The sequence below is a fragment of the Phasianus colchicus genome, chromosome 3 (assembly GCF_987193195.1).
Source record: "Phasianus colchicus chromosome 3, bPhaCol1.hap1.1, whole genome shotgun sequence".
Taxonomy (NCBI): domain Eukaryota; kingdom Metazoa; phylum Chordata; class Aves; order Galliformes; family Phasianidae; genus Phasianus; species Phasianus colchicus.
In genome coordinates, this window is record NC_143438.1 from 26,057,284 (window position 1) to 26,084,905 (window position 27,622).

The window sequence follows — 27,622 nt, forward strand, 5'->3', positions numbered from 1 at the left end:
CCAAGAATACCAATTTCCATTCATATACCCATTGTGCTTAGAGGCAAAAAATGCTCACACAAAATAATGATTTGTTGCACATCCAACTATTAATTTCCTGTAAACTTTAGCACTGAGGAGATCAGGTAGCCTAGAAATATCGTGCTCTTTCCAAATGTCAAGCTCAGCTATACTAATACTTCTGTAAAAACATTAGTCAAAAGTTAAGGAACATGACAGCCCCCAAAAAGTATTCACTTTTTATCAACTAATTTTCTCTGCTTACTTAATGCTATCAAAGATCACTTTACATATTTTTTTTTCATCCCAAACTTTCACAAAAGGAGCCACAGCAATTGACAAGGATATAGGCACAGAACATCTCTGAGGCAAGAACTCAGGCAATAAAAACAACCAAAGGCAGGACTTCAATGTATAGCATTTATCAGTTAGCTCAGGCTCAATAGATATGGACATCACTTTAGATTATACTATTAATGTAACCTGCAGCATGGTACTGACAAGCTGCCATCTGTGGAAGTGGGACAGAAGGAATCCCTGGGACTTTAATTCCACCGAGGTCCAGAGGAAGAGGTAGAACACTGGCTCCAGAGTTCCATATTTTCAATACGCACCAGCAGCTATTATTTTCTGCTTCAGTACTTTAAAAAATGTCTCATTATCAGATGCAAAAAGTGCCACTGAAAGATGTCTTCATGGTTTTCTAGTGCTAAGCAAAATAAATTGCTATGTTCCTTTGCGCAGCTGAACAACTTGTGTTATGCTAATTCCAAAGATAAAATTCAGCTTAGCACAGGAATATCAATATCTAAATGCATGAACCTTGAGCTGCAACAATCTAGTTCAATGCCCTGAATGCTGCAAATAACAGAACTTCACCTAGTCACTGTTTCACTGAATGCGAAAGTTTCTGTTGTGAACAGAAACTGCTCTCAAAATAACTTTTCTGGTTTGTTTTGCTGACTTTTTTCCCCCTAGATAGATGTCAACCGATGGACACTTTTCTGACTTTCCTCCTTTAACATCAATCTTTATAATTGCTACATTTGAACTTTTTTTCATTTTTAAAATGAAATCATTGAAAAAAGTATAGAATTGCTGCTACGCTGAGAATTGTATTTACTCATGACGTTTGTTTAAGTGCTCACCATATATTTGTACACTCTTGAACAGACTTCTGTAGCAAAATTTCAAGCAGTAATTCAGAATTTCCTTGGTTAACAAGATTTCTGATCAAAATTGCTCAACTTGCTGATGTATTTTAGAAAGAAGGAATAAAAAAAGAGGAAGTTTTCACATTCACTGAGCAAATTTACCACTTAGAGAACTACAGGGGAAAAAAAAGTTTCAGGTAAGAATTTATCATTCAGTCTGTATGATGATCATCAATCAGGAGATTCCATTGTTCTAGCTGTTACTGCTAAAATTACAGATATTTCTGGGTCTGACCTGAAGAAAAATGTGTGCTGTTAGACTGCAAATTAAAAATGAACATTGTAGGTAGTTTTTTCCACCTGTAAATGAGATGTGCATCAAAAGAACTCGGTGAAACGTTTCCTAGCAGGCTATTTAACACACAGCTCTTGAGTTCTGGAGGGGAAGGATGGAAGGACCACTCTTTGATAAATCTATCATGCCCACCTGGTCTGTTAAGTAGATGGCAGGTCTCTGGAAGAGCACAGAGAGCAGCCTACAGAGGTGAAACCAGTGAGAGTAGTGGAAGGAAAATCTGTGACAAAATCTGTGACAAACCATTGCGAAGAATTTCCTTGGAAAACACTTAAGAAAAGATTGTTGACTAGTAATTCTCTATATGAGTTTGCAAACATGCTGAACATCATTTTCTCTGTAATGTGAGCAATTCAAATCCACCCCATGTCCGGTACAACTCTAGTAGTTTGGCCCTGCAGAAAGTTCAGGGAACAACTGCTGGCAGCAGAACTGCAGTTGGGGGGTGTGATCATTAAATTTAGATCCATAACAGTACTGGCAGAACTATGCAGATTTATTTCACTATTCTGGCCTTACACCCAACAATTTTTTGGTAAATCTTATGCTTCATTTGCGTATTTCTTAAGAAAATGGATAATAAGATGATAGAAAGTAATCATTTCTAGAAAGCATGCAAGAAGAGCAAAACATATCTCAGTAGCATTAACTATTGCTTTCATTCTAAGTGGAGCTGGCAGAACACGGTTCAGTGTTTACAATTTCCCAAGTAGAAATAATAGGCATTTGTAGTATAAAAGGTGACTAACATATTACTTTTTCATCTGAATGTGTTAAATCTGATATGACAGATATCAGATCTGCCCAGCACGATTGTGACTAATAACTTATTTTGAATATTCAACTTATTACAATGTATCCTGTGCTGTATTTTCACACACAAAAACCTGCTTCAGAGTTTAATAAATTGAACACTGTCTCTCTGAGCAAGAGCAAAGAATTGGTGTGAGAATTAATTGTGACAGCTGTGTTGCTGATGAAAGACAGTGTCACAAGAGCTGTCACACTTCCCTCTCACGTGCTAGCAGAAGTTGGAATGTTTGACTGCAGACCTCTTGTTTACACAAAGACAATGAATCATATCCTCTATAGTTCTGTCATTGTTCTTTTCATTCTGCACTCAAACACAACATTTTATTAACACTGATATTACAAGAAAATGAAATCAAGAGAAACAAGAAGCCCTCAGATTTGGAGGTTTGTTCCACAGACTTCTTTTTTTTTTTTTTTTTTTTTAAACTCAGACTTGAAGAGCCATAAACTCAATTCCAAGAAACAGACTGAGTGGCTGACAGGGAACACACTAATCTAAGATTAGGGAAGGCTGATTTTTGACAGAGACCCAAGCTTATGTTTTAAGTACTTTCTGATGGTCCTGTTGTTGATTAAAGGGACCATAATACTTTTAAAATGGCTACTGTAACACCAAACTTTGAATTCTGTGGTATAATTTATAAGCCTAAATCAGGAGTTTAAACTCCTATAGAACACATGCAAGCAAACAGTCAATTCAACTTACAATGTACTTAACTGTTTTTACTAAAGGTAGAATAACGAACAAAGAATCAACAGGAAAAACTCAAGTCACTATTGCATTTTTAATTTTACCATTCTTTGCAATGCTTATTATCCTTCACAAAGGATCACAATAAAATGGCTGTGAGCTTCAATTCAGTTATCATGTTCAAAGGAAAGAACACTGCACTGAGCCATATAAATATGCCTTTAGGCTCTCAGAGTTCAGTGCTAATCTCTCCTGTGGTACTTTCCTCATTCAAGAAAATGTACAATCATCATACTATACACTATTTTAAGGTAAGACATTTTTAATCTTTCTTGTCAAAGCTTTTCTGCTGCACATGAAATATTTAAAGAGCCACTGGCTTTGAGAAAGAGCAAATCTGAATGACTTTTTAAATGCAGTGCCTAAGGCACTGAGCTAAAGGAAGGAGTTCTGAATGCCACATTCTATTTTCTGCACTATTTGCTTATTAACCTGTCCCTGCACAGTTTAAAAGTAGAAATATTATTTAGAGACTGACTGGAAACCCTGAAGTATTTTTATGATGAGGCTCAGAAATGCTCTCCTTGGCTTCACAGCACTTGCACATTTCTGGACACACAGAGTACGCTCTTTTCTGGAGAAAAGGAGGTGCAGGGGAGACCTTATCGCTCTCAACAATCTTCTGAAAGGAGGCTGTGGTGAAGTGGGGGGTTGGCCTACTGTCACGGATAACTAGTGAGGACAAGAGAGAACAGCCTCAAGTTGTGCCTGGAGAAGTTCAGGCTGGAAATTAGGAATTGTTCTTTTCAGAAAGAGTGGTGAGGTACTAGAACAGGTTGCCCAGGAAGGTGGTGGAGTCACTGTCCCTGGAGGTGTCCAAGAAACCTGTAGATGTGGCACTGAGGGATGTGGCTTAGTGGGCATGGTGGTGATGGGTTGTCAGGTAGACTAGATGATCTTAGAGGTCTTTTCCAACCTTAATGATTCAATGATTCTATAATTCTAAATAACTCTACTCCTTTAGTGTGCATAATTGGTCTTCTTTGGTGCAGTGCCTTGCACCCACTCTTGGGAGAGTGATGGACACTGCAAGTTTGTTTGGAGTGTTAGGGCCATGGAACAATGGGGTCATTGACCAGGCTGTCATTCCTGTGGAACTAGTGCTCCAGCAATTAGCTCTCTACACTCTGAACTGCTCACACTAAGCACAGGTAACTGGTCCAAACTTCCTTGCTAGTAAAGATGCATTGGGAACGTACAGTCCTGGAATCATAAAATTCTGGAACCATAAAGCACTGCAGCACATCAAGTCCTGTCCTTCCCTCCTAGCATCACACTGGTGGCTCATCTATCATCATAAGGATAGAATGTTCAATTCCCCTGGTTTTAGTGGATAGGGTATTTCCCTGAGAAGTCTGAACATTGTACCTTAATGATGATAGACTTGCCACTGCAGAGCTTCTGTTGGATCTTGTTGTAGCTGCCAAAGTGCCTCTCTGAGTTCTCCCTGTCTTTCCTCCACTTTCTTTAACCTTAATTTACAAGCAGACTACTACTGAACAGTGAAACTGAAAGGCCTTGATCTTTTCATTTCTACCTGCGTAAGAGAAACACTCACTTTAGAGGTAAGATTCCAGGTTGAGAAAATAATTTTCAAAAGTGCTTGTACTGATAATCTTGTCCTTGCTGTCAGGAATAAAAAATCTTGTAAATATCTTGAGCGTACATGGTCTTTCTGACTATTAAGTACCAGTGTCAATTGCCTTGAAGTAAAATACAGATCTATGCACACAAAGATAAAGATTGTGTCTCACTCTTTATATGGTGGTATGGTAATGCAGCTAATAAATAACAAGTTCTCTTGGAGGGACAGAGCTGCTCACATATTGGCTGCACTTTTTAAAATGCTCCAATGAACTCAAATCAGATCCTTTTCCTTAACTGCAGATCCAATTATTTTCTGATATTTGTTTGTTGGCATTGTATTATGCTAATTCTATGGTTCAATTGCATAAACCTGCAAAACTAATACAAATGCATATTCTACATCTCAACTATGAAAATATATACCAAAGTAGACCTTTAAGACAAAAATTGTTCATAACCTTAAGATTCAACTCTCAATGTGGTAACTATCAGAAATAAAAGTAAAGAAAAAAAAGAAATAAAAGAGAAGGAGGGGAAAAAAAGGAAAAGGAGGGGAAAAAAAGGAAAAGGAGGGGAAAAAAGGAAAAGGAGGGGAAAAAAGGAAAAGGAGGGGAAAAAAGGAAAAGGAGGGGAAAAAAGGAAAAGGAGGGGAAAAAAGGAAAAGGAGGGGAAAAAAGGAAAAGGAGGGGAAAAAAGGAAAAGGAGGGGAAAAAAGGAAAAGGAGGGGAAAAAAGGAAAAGGAGGGGAAAAAAGGAAAAGGAGGGGAAAAAAGGAAAAGGAGGGGAAAAAAGGAAAAGGAGGGGAAAAAAGGAAAAGGAGGGGAAAAAAGGAAAAGGAGGGGAAAAAAGGAAAAGGAGGGGAAAAAAGGAAAAGGAGGGGAAAAAAGGAAAAGGAGGGGAAAAAAGGAAAAGGAGGGGAAAAAAGGAAAAGGAGGGGAAAAAAGGAAAAGGAGGGGAAAAAAGGAAAAGGAGGGGAAAAAAGGAAAAGGAGGGGAAAAAAGGAAAAGGAGGGGAAAAAAGGAAAAGGAGGGGAAAAAAGGAAAAGGAGGGGAAAAAAGGAAAAGGAGGGGAAAAAAGGAAAAGGAGGGGAAAAAAGGAAAAGGAGGGGAAAAAAGGAAAAGGAGGGGAAAAAAGGAAAAGGAGGGGAAAAAAGGAAAAGGAGGGGAAAAAAGGAAAAGGAGGGGAAAAAAGGAAAAGGAGGGGAAAAAAGGAAAAGGAGGGGAAAAAAGGAAAAGGAGGGGAAAAAAGGAAAAGGAGGGGAAAAAAGGAAAAGGAGGGGAAAAAAGGAAAAGGAGGGGAAAAAAGGAAAAGGAGGGGAAAAAAGGAAAAGGAGGGGAAAAAAGGAAAAGGAGGGGAAAAAAGGAAAAGGAGGGGAAAAAAGGAAAAGGAGGGGAAAAAAGGAAAAGGAGGGGAAAAAAGGAAAAGGAGGGGAAAAAAGGAAAAGGAGGGGAAAAAAGGAAAAGGAGGGGAAAAAAGGAAAAGGAGGGGAAAAAAGGAAAAGGAGGGGAAAAAAGGAAAAGGAGGGGAAAAAAAAGGAAAAGGAGGGGAAAAAAGAAACATGCATAGGGACAAATAGGTAATTAGTGTGTAAAAGACATATTTCAGGATATATGACAATTTTAGCAAGGGTTTATGAAGATCTAATGTCCATGGATGAGTGTTTCTATGAGAATTCTCAGACGTTCCTGCTCTCAGTCTGTTTGCCTGAGACTGATACTGGCTTATATGCATAAAAGATGTAATCTTCAAGTCTGTAACCTTATTATTTCTGCTACCACTTTATCACATTGTTTGATGGAAACATTTCTATTCTTATTTAATCACCACTATTATCACTCTGTAACAGATTGAGCTGAATTGTGCTGCAGTGCAGCTGAACAGTAAAATCAACTAATAATAAACGCAAAGTGAAAGAATGAGCACAAATATCTTCTTACAGTATTGTAATTAAATTCTGGAAGAGCTAGTAATTTCAACAGTACAGCCTGCATTTTTTTCATTTACCTAGGAAATTAAAATCAAACAGACAAGCTTATTCAAGGTTGATTTTTGCTTGCCTTGCTCTGCAGTTATGACAGCCATTTATAACCTGCAGAGACTGAGAGGGTGAAGTGGCAAATATTGAGACAAGTTTAGAATGTAGTAAAAGCCACGTGTCCTAGTTTGAGTTTAGATTTTGGTGATTTTGCCAGCACTACAGAATCTTGTAACAGCCTTGTAAATTCTTACACTACTGATGTAAGTTCCTGGATCAGATGCAGCTATCAAGATGGTAGTAGGTGGGTTAATGTGAGTGCACCTCTGGGAAAAGATACGTAAGAAAGGGTAAGAAAGGATAAGAAACAGAGAGGAGGGGGAAGAAAATAAGGGAAAAAACAGCAAAGTGACCACCAAGGTTGGAAGAGGAGGAGGAGGTGCTCCGTGGTGGAGCAGATACCCACACTGCAATCCTTGGAGGACTCGCGTCAAAGCAGGTGAATATTTCCTGAAGTAACAGTGGTCCATGAAGAGTCTAATTCAGGGCAGTGGAAAAGTGTGAAGGGAAGGAGAAGCAGAGAGAAAACACTGCTTACTGGCCACCCTTTTATGTCTGTGCTGTTTGGGGGAAGGAAGATGTTTTTGGGAGGAATTTCCCCAAGTCAAGTTTGTTTTGTCAATGATAACAGGTGGTAAGAGATCTCCATGTCTTTATCTTGACCCACAAGTTGTCTCAACCTATTTTCTCCCCAGTCAAGCGAGGAGGTGAGGTAGGTGCCTCACCCTTATCCAGAGCTCTCTTATCACAGCTCTTTAGTTCCAAACAGGATCAAACCCTGTACTTTTTTGTGACTTTTAAAAAGAGACATATTTGGCAATTCTAAACTCTGTAATTATGTGCAGGTGTGTGTACATAAACATAGCTGCTATTAAGTACATGCATTCTGGAAGGGAATCCAAAAATGCATCCCTTAAGAAAAAGAGATGGGAAAAAAACAAAACAAGAAACAATCAAGCTGTTTAGGTTACAACATGGCATCTTACAGGTCAACAGAAATGTTGTAATAGGTCTCAATTTCTGAGAATTGTTTAAGACACCCATAAAAATTAGGTGCTACATATTATTCAAGTGGCACAACTCCTCAACTGTGAGTTGAGAAATTTGCTTAGCCATCCATTCAAAAGCAGAAGAAATATGTTTGTATTCCTCCTAAACTACATTATAAATCAAATCCCCTTGAGTATTTACGTCCTTGATACCAGTTCTCTGGCATCTTTTTATTTTAGGCAGAAAAGACTGGCTTTTCCCTTGAAGTACATTTTCTTTTTCACTTCATTATTCAACAGCATCACCCTGACTCCATGTTTTTTTGTTATGCCAGTAACAAACAAATAGCAATCAAGCATGACATGACACGAGAACTAATTTTTGCAATAACAATACCTCTGGGACCTCACTCCAAGAATTTAAAACCATTTGAAAATATTGTTTCATTATACTTTAGATTAATTCCTTACCTCATTGGAAAGGTAACTGAAATGCAGAGTAATTACATTTTCTTAAGAAACGTGTCTTGGTTATTTACAAGAGGAAGAAGTAGAAATTAAAAAGTCTTACACTCTCCCTTTCTCGGTTCCATTGCCAAACCACCTTTCCTTATTGTTTTACTATGTAATGACTTAATTGCCTTTCCCATGTGCAAGTTTCACTTCTTTATATGAAAGTTCTTTCAGCTTTTTCTCATGGGAAATTGTGAAAAATGCAAAGATGGTAAAGAAGCGAGGATTAACTCGCCTTCAGAGATAGTAGCAACGCATATCACTTTAATTAACGGGAGAGTGGAAAGCTGAAATCTTTCATTTTCTTGTCTCTGTTAACATGGATCACAATGACAGAACCAGTGGCACAGCACTGTTTTCCCCATTCCAATGTCTGACAGCCCTCACCACAAGAAAGTTTCTTCTGGTGGTCAGATGAATTTGACGTGCTTTAATGTGTGCGCACTGCCTCTTACCCTGCCGGTGGGCATGACTGAAAAGAGCCTGGCTCCTTCATCTTCATTCCCTGCCATCAGGTGTTTAGACAGACTGATAAGATTGCCTCCGAGATTTCTTTTCTCCCAACAGAATGACCCGACAGCATTCCTAATTTAAGGCTCGGTACACCAGCTTACTGTACTGCTCATCAGTTGCAGTCAATAATTGGACACAAAACAGAAACTGGATTTCATCTTGACTCACATGTCTGAGGCTTGGGAAAGTAATTGCATGTTCTGCTTCAAAAGGCCAAAGAAGAAAAAAATAATTTGGAACGTGAGTAGAAAGATTTTCTGCTGTGATGTAGTATGTCACTTACTTGACATGATAAAAACAGTTTCAAGTAAGATTTAAAATGAGCTTAAATAATAAGTAAACAGTAAACATAAACAAATACAGGCATAGACTTATTCTAGATTATATGTCAAATTCAAATTGCATTTACTTTATCACAAATTCTGAAATATTCTTTCTTGATGGATTTATATGTTGGATCTATTTGAGAATTACTAAAAGGAGGAAAGTAATACTTGTTAAATAAACTCTGAAGTGTAAATTTTGAAGGTTTGCACAAATCCTGGATTCTCAAATTGAGCGTATTACCAGGTTCACTAGGAGGCATTTTAACAACACATGTACCACTCAACAGCAAAATCATCATTTTACTACAAAAATTCAATATATCAAATTGTTACCGTGAAACGTTCTCTAAACTCAGAAAAGGTCTTCTACAATACTTAAAAATAAACAAATATGCAGTGCCCTAGTTTAAAGCATTTTTTAAAAAAGGTCATCTCCTACAAGGACAATAGCAAAAAACTCAGAAAAGCCAACCAAATAGTAACGCAGACCTCTCAGAGGATCCATCTTTATGGGGGAAAGAGAGTATCAAGGTAGGCAGACAATCACTGCAGTGGCATTTTCTGATTTTCAGATAAATGAGGACAATTTACAAGTTAGCAGGAACAAAACCACGTGCTCAGAGGCCTCAGGACGCATGTTATTCTGCAAAGGCAGAGTGAGTTGGGAAAACTTGGATATGTCATTTAAAAGAAACTATTAACAACTAGATTGGGTTCCTTTAATACCTACCAAAAGCTGTCCAGCAAAGCAGATAAATAAAATGAAAGAGAGCAAGAGAAACGCAGCCCCAAATGAAATTCCAAGAATAGATGTTCTGCAAAAAATAAGAAAACATATATTAATTTCTAAGGTACACCTTTGTAGCACAACCTTTCTTTGTTTATAATGCAGATAATGATACAAAAATTCCCACGTGTAGACTGAAACTCCAAACATCAAAACCATGGAAAAACCATTTCAGTTCTTACTAGAATGACATGCATTTTTCCCACTATTTTTTTTTTTTTTTAAATCTCCCACATATCAAAGAATAGCTTTCAAAATAACACCATTAAAACTGTACTTTTCTTTTTTAAAGTTTTTGTCAAAGAATACTCACATCAGTATTCTCTATCACTTTGCAAAACCATTAGGATGGATAGATAGTAATTTTCATACAGATAATTTAACTGGTAGAGTTGCATTAACAGCATCAAGGTTGGTTTGTTTTACTTTAAAAACTGTGCGAAAGAAGACCTTTAATGCTGTATTTTTTTGTTGATGATTTTCTAAATAGAAGAGTCTGCTAGATTTGTATAATAAATTTGTTATAGTGTGTAACTCCTCCCCGAAGGCTGGAAAAGCAATAGTATGGGGGAATTATATCCAGTGTTCTGTGTCTTGTAGCTAGAAACTGTGGCATCTGTGACACCTTTGATTCTACATCCTGTTAGCTCATTTCCCAAATGAGTAGGAATTCAACACCTTTGAAAACTCCATTTTGTACCATATCGGACTGGTTGGCCAGTTCTGAAGTATCAAAGCACAGGCAGCATGATAGGATAGAAGACAACACCACGAAGAAAAGAAAAACAAACTGGTTTATAATGAAAAAGAAAAATCCAAAACAAACAAAAACAGGTCAACAAATAAACACGTAACTGAACAATCTAGACCTGAAATCATCCTTATTCAGCATCCTAACTTACCCTTTTCTTACATACTCTTAACACGAAAGTCTATCAAGATAGCACTGGGACTCAGTAACCAGAAACAGGGACGCAGAAACAATCTGTAAATGCATGCATTCTGCAAATGTAGAATATCTCTATACAAACACCACAGCAGAGCATAATTGCTCCACCAGGAGCTATGTGAGAGCTACTTAACATAACTGCCTAGGGAAAGATGCAGTCAGACCTAATTACATTTATAATGCGTGCCAAGAGGAGATGAGAAGCTCTAGACCAACTGAGTTTTTTGAGAAAGGAAATCAGACATGGTCATGACAGTCTTCACCCGAGTGCCTGCTTTCAGCTTTAACCACTGATTTGACATCTTTGCAAAATTTAAAATTATCTCTCAATCACTTTTAGCCCCAGCAAATATCTTATTTTAGCAAAACTTGACATTTATTTTCTTTTAATTACTAAATTTTAATTCAGTAATATAATATTTTAAGTCAGCTCTTCCATAAACCTATGATTCAGATTTTAAAGATATCCTTAATAAAAGGTTACATCCTTGTTCTTTAGAAATGACATCTGAATTCAAATATATACATTTTAGATGCTACAGTACTAAAAATGAAGGAGTAGAACTCTTTGGAGTTAACTCTTAGATTATGTACAAATACTGGAAAATATTTTGATCTGTTTTTATGACAGTGTTATAGACGTTGAGCTATTTTCAGGAAAGAACAAAAAGGCATTAACTTCACAAACCAATTTGATGCCATATTGCTGCCATTAAGAGCATTTTGGAGAATAATTTATGAGCTTCCCTGCCAATCACACAGAGAACCTTTTATATGCTAAGCATTCAACAAATTTTTGGTTGATGAAAACAAACAACTGGCATGTCACAGACCATGTTCACCTTGAAATGATGTTTCTTTTAGAAATTATTTGAAAATCCTTATTGCTCAGTCTCATAAAAACTGAGATGCTAAGCTGCATAACACCACATGCAAGACTAGTTTCCACCCTTACAAATTTAAAATCCAATAAGCAACAGAGGAGAAGAATAGGAATACAGCTAGCAGGCATGCTTTTTTGTGTGTGTAAGCATTCCCAGTCACATATGCTACTCAATAAGTACCAAGTAACCATTCCTGCATTCGAAATTATTCCCGCACTCTGTCAGATGCAGAAGATACAGAAAATGAAGTCGTGCACCTTAAGTAATGATTCAGCCCAAGAACAGGCTTATCAGTTAAGTTTAGAGTAGTTTCTTATAGGAGACATTTAGGTGCTCCTAGAGAAACTTGAGTGCAGGAGAAACAAAATGAACATACAGGAAGGAAAGCTTATGCAAAGAGTGCTCAACAATGTGCAACAGACAGGTCTGAGCAGATATTTTACACAGAATGACAAAGACCAGTGATGTTATCAGAGTGGTACAGGAAAAAGGATAACATTGAAAGCTGAACAAGAAGGATCACTGGGGCAAAGAGAAAAGGGCCAATGATAGCTTTGTAAAAGGAAAAAGGGTATGTTAGAGACCAGAGCAACAAGTACAGAGGAAAAACAGTTCCAAGCTTTTTGCCCCACGCCCCCTTTTTTTCTGGGAACAGCAGGACTTCTCACTTCAGTTACGCTAAGCTGAAATGATTTCATGCTGCTCCTAGAGGGAAAGAAGTGGGATGAGGATGCTATAATGGGAGGCAAAATACTAAAAATTAAGAGCCTGCATAAATAAGCCTCATTTGAGGCAATGACCACAGGGAAGTCATAACACGCACTTACTATTTTTTAATGGAACATTAAAAAAACAGTAAACTATTCTTGCCTTTATTGTGTAGAGTCATAAAAAGGAATCACTGCAATGCATTGCACTGACAGATGCACACAAACTACTGTGTCACAGGAGCACTTGGGATCCCAAAAGACTTGACTTTCTACCTGCCTCTTCCTATTCTTCAGTGTCTTCATTTGTGAAATGTCTGCTCTCTGTTACGGTACCTGCTGGGGATGCTGACAGGACAAACCTTGACAATAATCTACTGAGGGTCAGAATCTGAACTTGAGAGAATTAAACACAAGAATTTCCCAGGCTTCAGACAGTTCTAAGTCTAAATCATTAATTGTTAACAAAATTAAAATGTGGACATATTTTTCTGGTTTCATCAAGTACAAATATGTTTTGAATAATTTATTTTTACGAGGCTGTATGTGATTGGAAAAACTATATATTTATGCATAGTTCTCTCTTGTTTATAACATATGAACTGAAAAATAAAGATTCATCATTAAAACAAATGCATTGAAAAAAGAAGAAAAGAATGTTATCATGGAGAAAATAATGTATTCTTTCTCACTTCTGTAACTTTTAGGAAAACATGTGACCCATGGTTCATGCACCTGAATAGACACAGCTTTCCAGGATACTGACATTCATGTTTTTGACTGCCTGATTGTAAATTCTTGAGGTGATAAAATCATGATGAAGCAATTATACAAGACAATATTGAATTCAGATGTTTTTTGTAACTAATAGTAGCTACACCTTTTTTGATTTGACTGATGCCACTGATTGACTCAATGACTATGCAGACTGACTGCATGACAGTTTCTTTGTTAAGGAAAAATAATTTAAGTATCATAATAACACTTCAGGGTGTTCTTTTTGTAGCTGTTTATTTTTTAGTTGGATGCAGCATTAAAAAAAGGCAGTAATGGTGCTTTTCTTTCTGTTGTAATGTCTCAAATTTTACACGTCTGCTTTCAGATAAAGTTTTTAAGGACCTCCTTTTTCTGGAAAGAAATTCACCTGTGTTTAATAGGAAATACCACATCAAGACCTAACCCTCTTCCAGGGATAGGATAGATGATTGTTAGCTTGTCATGATTCAGGAGAAAAGGACACAAGTTCTTAAACACAGCAGCCTCAGAGAGAGAGAAAACTTGGGATGAATCTTAAAATGTCAGCACAATCAAATTCCCTACCTGAACAGCACAACAAGTACCTCCTGGTCAATAGAAACGTACTTGTATCAATTTAGCAGAATGCATTTCAAAAAAAAAAACAACACTATCAGTTCACATCAAATGACAGTTTCACTAAATAGAGAAGTCAGGATTCTTGTGAATTACCACAGGTAATTACCACCTCCTAAGCCAAGACACTAAAAAGCCACTGAAAGCCAGTTCCAAGGAAATGATCTGCTACATTGTAATGGCACAATAAAAACACCACGACACATTCAAGTCCAAGATACTGCTCTTATTTGTAATTACTAATTTAAGTTTACTGTGAAAACATTGCACCAGTTTCTAGACCACAAGAAAAATGAAACATAAATCAATGACTCCAGCCTTTCAAGAACTGTCTCATGATCTTGCAGACATCGCTTATATTCTTGCAACATGCTGGATGTTACTCATTATCAAGCATTTCCAAATCTACTTTAAAGCAGCAGGTGGTGTACACGCACAGAAATCAATAATATTACACTGCTGTAAAACCAGATTAATAGTGAATCCATAAAACCCAATGACAGATGAAGTTTTTCTCTCTGTCTTCATTAAATCACCATTTAAAAATTCTGCAGAATTTTTAGAAAGAAATACTAGATAGAATTTTAAACTAACCAATAATTGATGCTGTTTTCTTCATGTGTGCATGTTTGTTTTTCCTGGGAGGAAATAAAATCTGTAGCAGTTGAGTCTGTTTGACTGGAGTTTGAACTTTATTTCCAGTGCAGAACACCAAACTGTCAAGAAGAATGCCTACCATTTTCACCTGCTGTTATTACTGCTACTCACTTATGGACAAGTAGACAGACACGTCTGCCCAATCTACATCTCTGCAATATTCCAGAAGAAAATTGATCTGCACCTGATTTTTTATACAATTTTTAAATAAATACATGCCTCTAAGCAACTCAGGTAAAATTATAATATAATGAAAGTCATTTTACTTTCCAAAAATACCCTTATGTGCACCAGTGATTTTTTAAATATTTTTTAAAATTTGAAACAGGCACTGAGATTTTCCAGCAGAGCTCCAGATGCTTGTATAAAACCTTGCTTTTCTTATTACAATTTTTGCTTATTTTAAATTAATTCACAGAGCCCTTGAAACTGGACATCATTCATTTGCTAATATCTGTTTTCTAACTTGCTTGAGTAAAGCAGTTGGACCACACGATCTCCAGAGGTCCCTTCCAATCTCAGACGCTCCGTGATTTTATACTCTTGGTCTTCCAATTTAACAAGCAGCCCTATCTAAGGACTATGAATAATTTACATTTTTTGTAATGAAAAGGACAAATTATTGTATCTTCTGTTCTGATACTAGAAAGACAGCGTATGGTTTTACAAGTTATAGAACACTTTCCTTAGTTGAACATATTTCCCATGTGTTCACTAATTTCAAGTATCTGATACATTTTAATGAGCTACACGTTTGGTTCAATAGATTTAATAAGCATATAGTAAAATTAATATCTTACTTCATATATGGTAAATAATAAAGTTAAATTTGTTTTTGTGACTGAAATCAAAACATGTAAGTGATAATATTAGAAGAGATTAGTAGATTCACGTTTTGTTTTTGATATGATACCTAAATTCAGAGTGAACCATATAAAGGATATTGCTGAACTTTTTCCTTCTAAGACTGACCCTTTGTGGCCTGTGTCTGTAAACTAGGCACTAATGGAAAACCCATTGCAAAGAAAATGCTGTAACATCTGAAGAGAAGCCTGTAAAAATTGATACATGTTATAAAACAAGTCTGCAGGATAAAAATTCCTTCTGGCTTTGAATTAAAACACAAGTACTACAGCACGAGAGCAGTCACTCATCTGAGGTTGTAAAAACTTCTCCCAGAAGCACTGTGCAGGAAAAAAAGGCTGAATACTGAGATCTGAGTCAGAGAGAATATGCAGTGTTGACTTTGGAGACAACTGCTATCAAACTAACAAACATCAAGTGTCCATTATGGAAAAATCAACAGCAAAATTCCATCTTAAGAAGTCTAGTAAAATATTATTTATTGGAAAACTGCCTTCCAATTTTCTTGGACTTTCTAGAACAAACGCAGACAGAAAGAATAGTTGATTCTGGTTGGTATATAAACATAAATTATCTCACAATCATTCCTCTCATATAAATAAATTCTGATGGCAATAATTATTTCATCAATTGATATTTTTTAAACTTATTTTTAAAAAATAGTTTTAAAAAGAGAAATTCTTCAAATAGTAACACTAATTGTATGTAGAACAGAGCAGTATTATCACAGCAATGTGTTAAATGCAACTAATTGATCACAGTCTCAATTCTGCAATCCACTTTATCCCACTTTAAAGCCCAATGCTCAGGCTTATTTAACATGCAATTGTAATCTCATAAATCCATAGTTTGTATTACTTTTCTCTGCACAGATGGATTCGTGTCATCATCACACATTTTTAAATAGAAAAACTAAAATCAATGAAGAATTTTACTAATATTTGAGCACCACGCAATGGCAGCATTTAAAATTAGAAACAAGTATAAGATTGAAAATTGGCTACAAGCCTCAGTCTTTGTCCAAATTTTTTTCCATTAATTGATCTCTATAATCTGACAATTCAAAACACTTTTACTCATTTATTTTTTTATGCAAATAAACATAGGAAGTTTTATGTTAAAATACCACTTACTTTGGCAATACCAGAATCTGTACAACAAAAATGCAGAAGAATATGAGACAGGCACAAGTCACATAGTACTTAAACGCAGGCAGAGTGGTTGCTCTGTACTGGAAAAAGAAAGAGCAAATATTACGAACACATTTTTCAAAGCAGATAAAACATCACCCAACTGAAATTCCAGTTTTAAGATGTAGATATGCACAAGCTGATTTCAGCCACAGTAAGTTTCCTGTTGTTCACAGGTTATCATATCCACTTACATAAGGACAGGGATTATCAGGCACAGTAGTGAAGCCTTTCACTTTTCAAAGGACAGAGTAGATAGCCACGAGAAATGGTTTGGTCTCATTCCTCCTCAGAACAGGACTATCTCATATTAATCATAAAAATATAAAATTAAAAAATAGCATAATCATAAAAATTTTAATTGAAGAAGTGGAAGTATTTCTATTATTAAGAATAGCTGACCATGCTCACACAATCTTTCTCAGTCACTAATTCCCCAAACTGTTTTTTGAGTTAACAGTAAATACTGAGTGGGCTGGAATAGTTACAAGAAACTGTTAATGTCATTTATTCAGGAGACTCCTGAGTACATGAATCAACAAAGTGTAAACGATTTGTATAAAATTTATTTTTCCAATAGCAGAGCTCACTATCATGCTGATATTTAGTGACGCTACATTATTACTTCAGTGAAAGTCTGTATAAAAATGCCTTATCTATCCACTGATAATAATAAAAACTTGTTATTAGGAGAGAGTTGGTTCCATCCACTTTGTCATTAATTAAAAAAAATACTATTTACAATTCTCTAATTAGTCTGTTCAGAAACACAACAATTAAGCAGTGAAACATTTATCTGAAAAATTTTCTGTAATTTGAGATTGATACATAGATTAGATTATATTATTAGATCATATAGATAACAGAATGAAATCAATTAAGTACTCAAAAGGAAATGACCTAAATATTGGGTCTATTGAAGTTACTTAACCTATCAGTATGGTAACTGTTGAGTCATGGCCTGAACCACTGACTGATCACCTGGGGAAAGGACCAGGTCAGCCCTGGGAGCACAGGTGAAGACAAATCACCTCCGCAACCAAAAGGGATGGAGCCTGCACCTCTCTTAGACCACATTTAGGGGCTGACTGCCACTGGGGAAGGATCTCTGGTTGGAGATCCCTCCCTAGTGGTGTTTTTCCCCACAAGCCCAGATCTTTGGAGATGGGTGAGCATTCCTTTCCTGTTTGTCGTTTAGCTATTCCACTCCTGTATTCTTTTCCACTGCACTAATCTTTCTGACTGTAACACTATCAAAGTTTATTAAAAGGGTAAAGAGCTCCAAGATCTGATTTATTAAAAAAAAAGTATCAAAAATTATTTCTGCGTTACTATGTTCTCAACGTGCAAACATAAAATGTGCATGAGCTGTGCTTTCTAATGGTGATGTCTTCATGCTTAGTGCCAAACTCTTCCCCTGAAACTGGTGCACTTTATGTTAAATGAACGTGCAGAAATTGAGTTTAGCATCCCAACAGCAATTTTTTTTTAAATTCTGTGACAAATTGAAAGCAATTCTTCCCACATACCTAACTGAGTTCCGAGGCACCAACATCACTATGCTTGCAGCAAGATTTGTTGTTCCATCTGTTGAATGTTTGTTATATTTCAATGGTCCTGTCCAACAATTTTGGACCTTGAGTTGCTGTTAAAATCTCAAAAAATTCCAACACACTTGTAAATTCTTTTCAATGTTTTACGCTTCTCCAGACATTTCTGAACAAAGCCAGGCAACTCACTTCTTAGGTTAAATAATTCTTTTGCTTTATTACCTTACAGTACTTTCAGGCCCTGCAGGGTGCGAAAAGTTCCTTCCTTAATCAAACTCAGGCTTCCTACTGAGTTCTTTAAAGACAAGATTGGACTAGTGAGTCATTAAAAGACAGGGAACAAAGACCTTAAAAAGCCAGACCTGAAAAGAACAATGAGTTCTTTGTCATACTGTAACACTCAACAGTCTAAAAGAGATTAGGCTATTAGGGAGCATCCACACAGCCAAATAACTTGGTTGATTTTCTCTGAATTCTGATTCCCTCACTGTCCAAACAGCTCATATAATGGCTTGCTCTCAAGTTCTATTTTAGAACTAATCAGTTAGTATCATACACATTGAAATCTGTATGTGCTCCCACTCAGTGCAATCTCTAAACCCTGTGGGTGAGACCACACCAGGTGTTGCTGCTTCTTTCTTATGCCACCTCTACACAGCCTTAACAAGCCTTGAATTTTTTATCACCACAATGCATTGCCAAGGTCATACAACATGCCTTTGGCAGCCTGCCAGAAGAACTCCATTCTGCTGAGTTGAGAGAGGTTGTGAAAATTATTTCAGATACTTTGAACTGAAGGTACGTGCAAAAATGATTAATTATGTCTTTGAGCACCAAGTGTGACCCAGATGATGCCTTTACCTCTGTTGCGCAGTATAAACATAGCATAGTAATGCTTCCCCTACTACGTTCTTATCAGGTTAACTCATTTGCAAAGCCAATTTGGTCTGATCTACCTTTTACTTCACTGAAAGACACTGTAACTTCTCAGCTATCAGCTGTTCTATGCCTACTGAGGTGGGGAAAGAGACAACACTCCAGTTTTATTGCTGAAACTTTATAACAGTCAATATACTGAAACATAATCAAGCCCCACAAGGCCATAAAACAACAAAAAGAAAACACCTAAGTTCCTGGGCTGGTAGTCACAACAGTTGCCTATAAGGGAAGAAACTTTCATTTTGATATTTATTTTTTTTTTTACAAGGACTGCAAACAGTATAATTTACTTCATCTGCCCATACATCTCAAACATGTTTTATTAGGTATATTACTCATAAAAACGTTTAGTGAATTGTACCCAATACAGACAGGTATCTTTCTTAAATAACATTTACAATATCACTTCCTTGGAATGACAGTGAGCATCAAGTGCTTATGAAGAAAACAGATGAACTGAAATTACTGCAGGACTATCATGACTGGAGGTGGAGTATTTGAGACGTGGTAAAAAGAAAAAAATAGGAGTGTTTGATAAATATCTTTTGAGCATGTAGGTAATTAACTTAGGAATCTTTTGGTTCAGCATCAGCAAATCAAGATTATCAAACCTCCTCTCATTTCTATAAGATTTTGAAAGCTTCAAGAAATTCAGAATTGCTGAACACTGTAAAAACTGCCTTGCAAACAGAGAAGCAGCATTGGACATCATACTCAAAACACTTCTACTACAAATGAGGCAAAAATGTTTAAGCGCTTCTCACTGGGGAGGTGCTCTGTGTTATAAAGGCAAGGTATAGTGGCCTCACTTAGGATAAGGCAGAGAAGGAATCAATCATGACTTTGCAGTGAAAATAACTTACTTCTTTTTCCAGAGTCTTATTATAGAAAAGAAGTGATATTCTTTGTATGTCTTCAGATTTAAGCCACTGCCTAGAACAGAAAAAGAAAACATTATAAATGATACAAGAATAAAGTAGCCCCACTTTTTTGTACTACTGAAATGCTGCAAATTTAGAAAATAACTTAAAAGAAAGTTATTGGGCTTTGGAACATATTTGATGGATCACACTAAAATTAGAAGAGAATACTACAAATCCTGTGCATTTTGATTTCCATTGCTAATGTACTCATGAAACAAAAGTTCAGATGAGCTGTTTTTCTGCGGATCATTGCTAAAGACAATCAAGGGAGAGATTTACATGATATAATTCTCACAATGACATTCCACTCATGTCCAAAATACTGTAATACTGCAGGGCACAGAAGAAAATGGTGCACAGAGATAAAAGCAGACCTTTCACAGATCACTGATATATATGACTTTCACAGAACAGTTTTAGGTTGGAAGGGACCTCCGGAGGCCATCTGCTCCCATCTTCACAAGGTACCTTTTAAAAATATACTTTTATAATAGGTAAGAATGGCAGATAAATTACACTCTTATTCTAAAAGCATATGTAAAAAACATTATTAAAGAAAAGTGACTGTTTTTGTATTTAACCAGTTTAGTCCTTGGACCATGACCTGCATGAGCTGCTCTCTAAGGCCTAATCCAGTCTGTACACGTTTGATCACACTAATGGCACTTAGAGCAAATGCTGCCTTGTACTCCCCACAGCTAGCTCACATGTTCAAGAGCTCAGTAAAATTATACTGATTGTATCTCTTTTAAAGTGGTTGTAGGAATTTCTAGAAAGCTTTAGTAACTCTGCATTTCTGCCCTGCAACTTCAGTTTTTTTCTGATAGGTAGCCTTGAGATCGTAGCTCTCTTGTTGTTTTTGTGAAAAAAGGTCAATAATTGACTATGCCTGTCTTTTGAAAAATCTCAGTTTCACAAACACTCAACAGTGATTTCTCACTTCAGTAAAAAAAAATAGGTTTCAGAATCTTTCAGCAAACGTGTTCTACCCTTTCACATCCATCTTCTAGACAGACTTCAAATACACCATTTTTTAAGAGACTGAGGGACTGCATGTCCAATTTCCATATCACTACTGTTATCAGCTATCTTCATAGCAGGCACCAGAAATCAAAGCAAGAGACCTATCCATCCATACTGACAAAATGTTTTTTTCTATAGCAAAATCTGTAGGAACAGAAGAAAGAAGAAAAATGACATCAACCAAAAAAAAGTGAGCAAGATTTAGAGAAAAGGTTTTGTGGGATGAAAAGCAAGTAAGCAGGCAAGGCATCATCCAGAAGACATGGAAAATAGGAGAGGCAACAGAAAGATTCAGCAGGTACTATTGAGAGATCAGAGTGCAGCACAGACAAGTATAAATGAAGAATAAGCTTAGGAGATGGTACATAAAGATAAGGATTTTTTAGCAGAGTAATAAGGGCTGCAAAATCCTGGCTGCTGTCTGACTCCCTGATGAGCCTAGAAGTCCCAAATATCTACAGCTACATGGAGATATGCCACCCAGGAAGCTAACACAATTATGTTTGGATTCCCTTGCAGTTCAAGGAGCAACAAAGACAGACTCATATCCACAAGGGTGCATGGTTTTAAAGGCCTACTCCGGTAGACAACATGCTTAAACCACAGCAGCCAGAAAAAGGAAAGAGAATGGATCTTTTTAACATAGTCACCTACTTATCAAATAGCAAAATATTTTTAGTTTAGCTCTCTCTGTAGATATATATTTAGATTCTGATCCATCTACCACACATCCTACAAAAGTCCCCTAACCACCAAGGTGGCATAGCCAGGGCTAACCAACCCGTCCTGTGCAGGATGCACATCTAATAGCTATGGTACATGGCTGAAAGAGAAAAACTTGGTGTTTCTTATTCCTTTAAAATCTGTACTTTTCTTTATCTAGAATAGTAGTGAATAAGAAGGTCCTAACCTTCCTCACATGATCTTTCAAGGAGCAATGCCAACTAAATCTACTGCTCTCAATCATCCTAAAAGCCCATGACCCTGCTTCTTAGAGATCACGGCTTCATCTGCATCCCAGAAGATGAAATTGAACGCAGAAGCCCTAGTCACCCCGGATGTGTACATGTAGCACTTGGTAGAGTTATGCAAAGACAGCTGTGTTGCATGAAGCGGCAGGAGAGCAGGCAGTGGTTGAGTCCCCAAAAAACATTACACAGGCACAAATAAAGTGAAATAATTTTTTTAAAAAGTGATTAGTTTCATGTCCAAAATATATGATGTTTTAATATACTTTTTTTTTTTTTCTGATTAAGATTCATATAGTTAAAATACTATTGAATTAACTTCCTGTTTGGGTAATTAACACTTTTCCATAGTTGTTCTGGAATAACCAATCAAATAATCTGTCTTAAGTGATATATTGATCCAAGATCAAGGTAGAGAATCTAGTTTTGGAAGGCATCTATGCTGTCTGTGTAATATGTAAAATCATTCCTTACCCATCTGTAGTTCCCTGTGTAATTCACAAAATGAACTGAAGCTTTTGCAGCTACTTTTGTTTTTTCTCTCTTGTTCCTAAAAGTCTCTGAATGCATTCACTAATTAAGTAAGCCACAGATTTTTTGAGAATTCAGTAAGACACAGATTCTCTGAGGCAAAAGACCTCTGCAGGTCATCCTGTACAATCCCCCTTCTCAAGCAAGGCCACTTAGGACAGATTTCCCAGGGAATAATGATAATTTCTCCTAATGTATTTGTACAATTGTTGTGGATTAACCCGGCAGGCAGCTAAACATCATGCAGTCATTCACTCATTCCTCCTTCCCAGTGAGATGGGAGAGAGAATAATAACAATAATAACAATAATAACAATAATAATAAATTAGGAATAGTGGGTTGAGACAAAAACTATTTACAGACAGAAAAGAAAAAGAAGATAACAGTAATGACAGTAACATAACAAATATTTACAAAATAAGTGATGCACAACACAATTGCTCACCACCTGCCAAGTGATGCCCAGCCACTCCGTGGACAGCAGCAGCTGTCCTCCTGGCCAACTCCCCTCAGTTTTCTGTTTGTTTTTTTCATGTGATGTCATATGGCATATCCTTTTGGCATTTTAGGTCACTTGCCCTGGTTCTGTCCCCTTCCTGCTCCTTGTGCCCCTCAACTCCCCTCACCAGCAGGAGGGTACAAGAAGTTTCAATGCCCTTGACTCCATACAGCACTGCTCAGCAATGACTAAACCATCAGTGTGTTATCAACACTGTTTTTCTCCCAGCGCCAGAACATAGCATCATACTAAGCATTATGAAGAAAAAAACACACCTCTGTCTCAGCTGAAACCAAGACAACAATCCTTTGATATCAAACCATCATTTTTAGAGCTCACTTAGCTGAGGAAATTTATCTGAAGAAACGTGAAAGCTGTCAAAATTTGCATAGATGTTTTAAGCAAGTCTGGTATATTAAGAAGTCTTTGTCTATTAGATGACTCCTCTTTCTCTGTATTTTTGGATGACCTATAAATAATGACTAAAAAATATTTTCCTAAAAGCAAGCATCTTATAACAGAATTATCAGATGTTAAAAAAAAAAAGCAACAAAAAGCAACAAAACAAACATGATATATGAACATTTAATAATTAGGAGTAATACCTAGCTAATTAAGATTCTGAGTAACAGAAATACAGTGATGAATTGCGGTTTTTTCTCTATCATTATCCACACTTTGAGAGTAATTATTTTTATCAGATACATAAAAGAAATCTGCACACTTCTTTTGGACTGGTATTGATTTTTCTCTCAGTCTTATCCATTCACCAGCAGAGGACATCAACACCACCTCCAGTACTTCCTAGGACACAGAAGCAGCACATGCATGTTGCCTCTCCCAGTCATTTCAATACACCATCAAGCATAGCCTAGTCTAAGAATTCAACTATGCAACTGGAAGAGGGAGATATTAAACTACAAGTTTAGGGAAAGTCTGTAATTCTGAGGAAATGTTTCTGTAATAATCGTGAAGCATTAATTTTCACATCATTCTGATTCTTGAGTCGATTATTTTTATGTCATATTTCTTTGCTCTCAGATGACATAGTTCAGTAGAGTAACAGCTATGATTGTACAATTAAAGAGACAAAAATACCTTTGTTATGAAAATCAAGGTAAGCCAAAACCTCTGTCATACCATGGTTCACAGGCAATGTTTTATCTATGTAGTATTAAGTGGTACTATACATCCTTCTTTACAACGTGCAGAGCTTTCTATCCTGGTAGCAGTGCTACCTTTACTCATTCAAGAACGCTCTGTGAATGTGGGAGGGAGAAATAGTACACGCTATCCGCTATTACAGATTTATGTCAAAGCTGAATCAAGTAGACAACAGAGGATAGAAACATACTTTTGAGCGTTAATTCCATCAATGGCCTGAATCATCCTCTCATTTAGTTCCTCTTCAAATCTTCTTTTCTGAGATTTTGTTCTGAAATGAAAAATGTGAGAAATTAAAATCATTACATTGTTAATAAACCTTAAAAATAAACATCTGTATAATTATCTGGTCAACATTTATGTTGCAAAAGCTTCTACAGGCGTCAGACAACTTGAGCCTCATAAGCACTTGACAAAAACAGTCTGCTCCACCTGTCCCTCTATCAGTCAATCAATAAACATTTGGGAGCACTTAAAAAGAATATGAAACTTCTTTAAGAAAAGATAAGAGATTGAAGTTGAGAAAAAGCCCTCCTCAGTGGCATGAATTTAATAAAAACAACAGAAATATGCTCCAATTCAGAAAACATTTATTGCAACCATTTTTAAATATCCTTGTCAGGACTGTATGATGACCAATAGTGTGTTACTGTATAATAAACATTCCCTACAGAAAGCCTGCTTACTGTTCTTATCTTGGAAATATTTTGTTTTTAGTAAGAAGTATGAACATCAAGTCTGAAATGTTTTAAGCATGTGCCTTGTTCCTCTTTCTATAACTTAGAACACAACAAAAAAAAGTCTTATTTTCACTACACTCAGCATGAACCCAGCAGAGGGTTTGCCTTTGATAACATTACTACAAACACCATCGATTCTTTCAGCAGCAACAGTCTTTACAGCCATTATATTTCAAATATTGCTAGATTATATCTCTGTGCCTTGAAAATTTAACGTTAACCCAATAACCATGTTTTACCAATCAGATCTGAAATTTGACTTCTAGCTTACCAGAATTTCCTTAACCTACAAATTCAAAACTTTCAAAGGTGCAACAAACAACTTCTACGTCAAGCTTTTGAGTCATTTTCCAATAAACAATAACTTGTTGCAGGATTCACATGCGCTGAGAAACCAATATTCATGTATTTTCAGTAGCTTTGAACAACCCAACTGATTTCATGCCCTAATCAATGCTACAGAGATTGACTATTTGTTCACAGCTCATTTTTCACATATGGACCATTCTGCCTATGAGGAATAACCACACAGGAGGAGACATTATCTAATAACACTTAGCATTCCTGGTATACCCCTATCAATATACAGTGTGTGTATATCAATATACACACACTGTGGGTAAGATTGACTGCCACAAATGGAAGCCTACAGTCAGGCTTCAAAACTCACATTTTCATATTCTGATAAAATACTGATTTTCAGATGGCCTATAATCATTTCAGCGCTATCCCTGGGGAATGACCAACTTGCATACCTAAAATTTTAGCTATATACCTCAGTACAGACAGGAGACTCTAGTAATCATTTCTAGAAACTGGTTTCAATAGCATGCTATCAACAAGCATGGCAACGTTTGTACCTGTTCATACATTTTGGAATGTACTTCTTACTACAGGGCTGACTCACATTCTCTGGAGATACTGTCCAAACATACATGCTGGGCTTAAAAACCAGAGACTGTGTTTATTAATATAATGCATACATGGTCAAAACTTGCTCAACCTCTGAAATTTAGGAATACTTCATGTATTTGCACTGTTCCCCAGTAACCTCTATTTTGGTTAATGAGATATTCACCATGTAGGCAGATCACAGAATCATAGAATGGCCTGGGCTGAAAATGACCACAATGATCATCTAGTTTCAACCCCCTGCTATGTGCCAACCACCAGACCAGGCTGGCCAAAGCCACATCCAGCCTGGCTTTGAATGCGTGCAGGGATTGGGCATCCACAACCTCCTTGGGCAACCTGTTCATGATGGGGAAGGAGTAGATAGAATGACTTGTCTGCATAACCAAAGATAATAAAAATAGAAATTTTTCAATGGCTCTTTCAAACTTTCCTACAGTATCTGCAATGTTTCTTATAATTTTGAAAGAAAGGCATTATCTAAAGTCTTATCAGGTCATTTAAATAAAAACGAAACATTTCAGCATCCTGACAATGTTAGGCTTGTTTTTTAAAGAGTAGTCATTCTTTTCTTGATTTAAAATTCTGATTTTTTTTTTTTTTTAGAGAAAGTGACCTTTTCTCACTGCTTTGGCCTAGTCACTGAAACAACAAGCAGGGGAATGAAAAAAATTGATGTGATTGTGCAAACATTTTGCATAACGAAAGTATTACAGAAGGTCTACAAAATACTACTGCAAACACTATAAACTTTGAAACAATAATAAACAATGCAAATACAAAGCAATTAACAAAATATGCTTTTCAGTCCATATTATTAGCTGTTATAACACAATTTACTAAAAATCCTTCGCAACTTCTGTTTTCTTCCCCACTCTATCTCCTCTCCTAATTTTCCTGTACACCATTTTCCGCACAAAGAACAAGCCAAATGTTAGCAGAAGTAAATAGGAGGCCACTGACATAGTGATTCTGAATAATGCTTATTTGTTAGAAGGAAGTATATTCACAATTCTTAAATATCAGCAAAATCTGTTTTCATAGCTCTTTTCTATCTGTGAGGCGTCAGTTCAGAAAGTAATCTGGATAAGAAATTGCTCTCTCTTGAAAGTATGTCTTATACCTATAAAAATGCAAATATACATTTTATATGTATATATATGGAATTTATGTGAATAATTGATTTTTTTAAAATCAATTTACCTCTCTCTGCAACGCTGAAAATGATACTGCCCCATGGGAACATCCTAATAAAAGACAAAAGAAAATAGCTCATAACTATAATACGCTTTGACAACATAATTAATGTGAATTCACTTTAAAATTAGTGTTGAAAACAGGGTCAAGTGAGGAGAAATTTTTCCAATATAAATACTTTTAGCATTAGATTAAAATTCTTAAAAGAAAAATCCAGCCAGTGGTGAAGATGGAATGATCCAGACACAAAATGATCCATCATAATAAGCAATAAATTACCAATACAACCACCAGAATCCAAAAATGTTTTTCTTTACTAGAAAGTTACTGCTTCAAAGTAACTGTTATATATTGCTGTTGTAATACAGCCCAAATTCCTGCCAGCTTCAGCAAAAAAATAATACTAAGTGTTTTTGAAAAAACAGACCTGAGTGGCCAAGTACAAGCTATGGACATTATTATTATTGATGAGGAATAGCAGCCATCACAACCACCTTTATTTTGTGATTAATAGTGACAGCTGGGTACTTTCTATAATGAGCATGTCACAATCCACATTCTGATGCACTGTATTTATTGAACAAGATTGCTTAGGTGGCTCAGTTTTATGCTCTCATATATAATGGAAATAGGAGTGAACACTAATGTTTAAAACACTTAGAATTTATTTCTAAATTTGTGCTTTTTAGAAGTAGAATAATGTGATGTGCAAGATAGAAACTGCCTTACTG

At 36.3% G+C, this 27,622-nt stretch overlaps 1 protein-coding gene across 3 annotated transcripts in view; it reads right to left on the minus strand.

Moving 5' to 3' along the window:
• Positions 1-27,622, minus strand: part of ADCY2 (adenylate cyclase 2) — a 223,684-nt gene that overhangs the window by 38,855 nt on the left and 157,207 nt on the right. For all 3 annotated transcript variants that reach the window (XM_090137122.1, XM_090137121.1, XM_090137123.1), the window contains 5 exons: positions 26,898-26,941; positions 24,233-24,313; positions 19,797-19,866; positions 16,388-16,485; positions 9,766-9,850 (listed from right to left, as the gene is read on the minus strand). In XM_090137122.1, coding sequence (XP_089993248.1) covers positions 9,766-9,850; positions 16,388-16,485; positions 19,797-19,866; positions 24,233-24,313; positions 26,898-26,941 — 378 coding nt within the window. The remainder of the gene's footprint in view (positions 1-9,765; positions 9,851-16,387; positions 16,486-19,796; positions 19,867-24,232; positions 24,314-26,897; positions 26,942-27,622) is intronic.